Source organism: Bombina bombina, chromosome 8 (assembly GCF_027579735.1).
Source record: "Bombina bombina isolate aBomBom1 chromosome 8, aBomBom1.pri, whole genome shotgun sequence".
Lineage (NCBI taxonomy): Eukaryota > Metazoa > Chordata > Amphibia > Anura > Bombinatoridae > Bombina > Bombina bombina.
Genome location: NC_069506.1, coordinates 326,908,341 through 326,912,004, shown reverse-complemented (window position 1 = coordinate 326,912,004; position 3,664 = coordinate 326,908,341). Strand labels below are relative to the sequence as shown.

Sequence of the window (3,664 nt, the reverse complement as noted above, 5' to 3'; positions counted from 1 at the left end):
AAGGCATAAAAAAGGGGGAAGATTTGGAAATTCTGTGACTGGGCAGTTGACAAATCCATGAAAAAAACAACAGAATGGACTTTTAATGCAGCTTGGACACTTTGCAAAATATTTATCCTATATCTAACCAGGAAAGAGCCTTTAGACACAATGCTTGTTTGGGTCTTTTCCCCTTTTCCTTATCTTCATATGGCAAATATCCTGTGTGCCTGATGCTAGGAGCATTCTGCTGCTCACTCAGCTTCCTCCTTTACAAAGGCCAGTGACTTCACTTCCCCAAATTAGCAGAAAAACTTTCATCCGGTTCAACTGTCTTTCTCTCTGTGCCACAACTGAAACTACAGAGAAACCCAAAGAGACAGATGGAGAGAAAGAGGAATAGTTAGAAAGAAAAGAGAGAGGTGAGGCAGAGGGAATAAGGGGAGACAGACAGATAGGGGACAGACAGACAGATAGGGGACAGACAGAGGGCATCAGCTGGACCGAGGGATACTGTACAACCGTGTCAATGTGTGGGATATCTCTGGGGTCTACATACAGCATCACATGGACGGGACCATTAAGGTAAGTGACTAATACTGGGGGCAACTGGGTAGCGGTTTGTGTGAGTCAGAGTCCGGTGCTGTTGTGCTATTTTTATTACAGAGGCTGTCGCTCTTTTCCCACAAATATGTATTTCTTGTGCCCATTTCTTCAGCTTTCCCAACATTATTTATCTTCCACAATTGTGTAGTTGGACTCTTTTTCTCTATATCTGCATCTCTCTCTCTCTCTCTCTCTCATTTTGTTCACCTCTCTCTATTTACCTCTAACTCTAACACACATCTCTCTATTTACCTCTCACTCTCACACACATCTCTATCTCTATTACCTCTCACTCTCACACACATCTCTCTCTCTACCTCTCATTCTCACACATCTCTCGCTCTACCTCTCACTCTCACACATCTCTCTCTCTACCTCTCACTCTCACACATCTCTCTACCTCTCACTCTCACACATCTCTCTCTCTACCTCTCACTCTCACACATCTCTCTCTCTACCTCTCACTCTCACACACATCTCTCTCTCTCTAGTTACCTCACTCTCACAAACATCTCTCTCTACCTCTCACTCTCACACATCTCTCGCTCTACCTCTCACTCTCACACACATCTCTCTCTCTACCTCTCACTCTCACACATCTCTCGCTCTACCTCTCACTCTCACACATCTCTCTCTCTACCTCTCACTCTCACACATCTCTCTCTCTACCTCTCACACACATCTCTCTCTCTACCTCTCACTCTCACACACATCTCTCTCTCTAGTTACCTCACTCTCACAAACATCTCTCTCTACCTCTCACTCTCATCTCTCTTTCTATTTACCTCTCACTCTAACACACATCTCTCTCTATGCCTCTGTCTCTTTACCTTCTCTTCCAAAGCTGTGACTTGACCTTTCTTGTCCAGAATATTTTATTTTCCTTATAGACCATCAGGTCCTCTCGTTATGCTCCGTCTCTTTAAGCAAATATTTATTTCTATGTCATCACTTTTTAACCTTCTCTGCTCACTTATTGCCAAAAAATTTATCTGCCAACCACTTCTCTCTCTCTCTCTCTCTCTCTCTCTCTCGTTCTCTTTCTCTTTCTCTCTCTCTCTCTCTCTCTCTCTCTCTCTTTCTTTCTTTCATTCTCTCTTTCTCTCTCACAATTTCTTTCTCTCTTTCTCACCCTCCTTACCATTTCTTTCTCTCTTTCTCACCCTCCTTACCATTTCTTTCTCTCTAGAATATCCCTCTATTCGCTATTTCTCCCATTTGAAGATCTTTCCCTCAGTTTCCTTCCAACTTAAAACTCCACTCTTCTCACTCATTTCAGTTGAAAACCTTACTCATGGTTCGCGATGTCTTTCTGTTTCCCTCTCCCATTCGCCCCCTCATTGTGCCTATAGCTCAACTATTGAATACACTTGTGTTCATTTTTTTATTATTATTTTTGTCTCTCCCATTTATTGTGCCCCCCCCCACACTCATATCTACCCTTCCAATCCATGTATTTCATCAAGTTTCTTCATACTAATATATCTGTGATTCAGTCCTGCAGCAATAGGAAACCAGAAATCTTGAGCAATAGTGGTTAGAGGGGGCGACACAAATAAACAATCACATATGGTTTTGGCATTGTCTTTTTCCGAGCAGAATATGAGTATTGGGTGAGACCAGTGTAAAGTATATTTATACACAGACACTATAATACCAGAAAATAAAAATAAAACATTTAAGTGTGATTATATGTGCTGTGAAATTGTATCATTTTCAGGGCAAGAATAATACTATAAGGGTAGGGGATATGTACCAGACTTGTTTGTGATGTGCACAGTACTTAGGCTGGGATGTAGGTGTAGGGGGCTAAGTATCATACAATAAGTGCATGGGATATGCACTAGGCTGATATGTGATGTGCTCGGTACTTAGTCTGGGATGTAGGTGAAGGGGGCTAAGTATCATATGTAGGGGATATGGACCAGACTTGTTTGTGATGTGCACAGTACTTAGGCTGGGATGTAGGTGTAGGGGGCTAAGAATCATACAATAAGTGTAGGGGATATGTACCAGGCTGATATGTGATGTGCACAGTACTTAGGCTGGGATGTAGGTGAAGAGGGCTAAGTATCATACAATAAGTGTAGGGGATATGTACCAGGCTGATATGTGATGTGCACACTGTGCACAGTACTTAGGCTGGGATGTAGGTGTAGGGGGCTAAGTATCATACAATAAATGTAGGAGATATGTACCAGGCTGATATGTGATGTGCACACTGTGCACAGTACTTAGGCTGGGATATAGGTGTAGGGGGCTAAGTATCATACAATAAGTGTAGGGGATATGTACCAGGCTGATATGTGATGTGCACAGTACTTAGGCTGGGATGTAGGTTAAGGCGCTAAGTATCATACAATAAATGTAGGGGATATGCACCAGGCTGATATGTGATGTGCACAGTACTTAGTCTGGGATGTAGGTGTAGGGGGCTAAGTATCATACAATACGTGTAGGGGATATGGACCAGGCTGATATGTAATGTGCACAGTACTTAGACTGGGATGTAGGTTAAGGCGCTAAGTATCATACAATAAGTGTAGAGGATATGTACCAGGCTAATATGTGATTTGCACAGTACTTAGTCTGGGATGTAGGTGAAGGGGGCTAAGTATCATACAATAAGTGTATGGGATATGCATCAGGCTGATATGTGATGTGCACAGTACTTAGCCTGGGATGTAGGTGAAGGGGGCTAAGTATCATACAATAAGTGTATGGGATATGCACTAGGCTGATATGTGATGTGCTCGGTACTTAGTCTGGGATGAAGAGGTGGATTGTTAAATATAGGTAGATAGCTTTAATTAGCAAAATTATGGAGAGTTTGTTAACTTCCTTCATGTAGGACACTTGCACAGGTTGTGGAGTTGGCTACCGGTACAGGCAGATAGAGAGATAAGGCAATAGGTGGATTATTAGTGATTAGTTTCCAAAACTGAAGTTTACTATCACAAGTAATGTTGTTTAGTTACTATCACAAGTAATGTTGTTTACTTACTTCACAGGTAATGTTGTAGGTAATGTTGTTTAGTTACTATCACAAGTAATGTTGTTTAGTTACTATCACATGTAA

At 41.9% G+C, this 3,664-nt stretch overlaps 1 protein-coding gene across 2 annotated transcripts in view; it reads left to right on the top strand.

The window, feature by feature from the left end:
• Nucleotides 1-315: 315 nt before the first annotated feature.
• Nucleotides 316-3,664, top strand: part of FLI1 (Fli-1 proto-oncogene, ETS transcription factor) — a 202,779-nt gene continuing 199,430 nt past the window's right edge. The window contains exon 1 of one of the 2 annotated variants that reach the window (XM_053691552.1): nt 316-564. In XM_053691552.1, coding sequence (XP_053547527.1) covers nt 547-564 — 18 coding nt within the window. In that variant the 5' untranslated portion in view covers nt 316-546. The remainder of the gene's footprint in view (nt 565-3,664) is intronic. The other variant, XM_053691553.1, reaches the window with a different exon arrangement.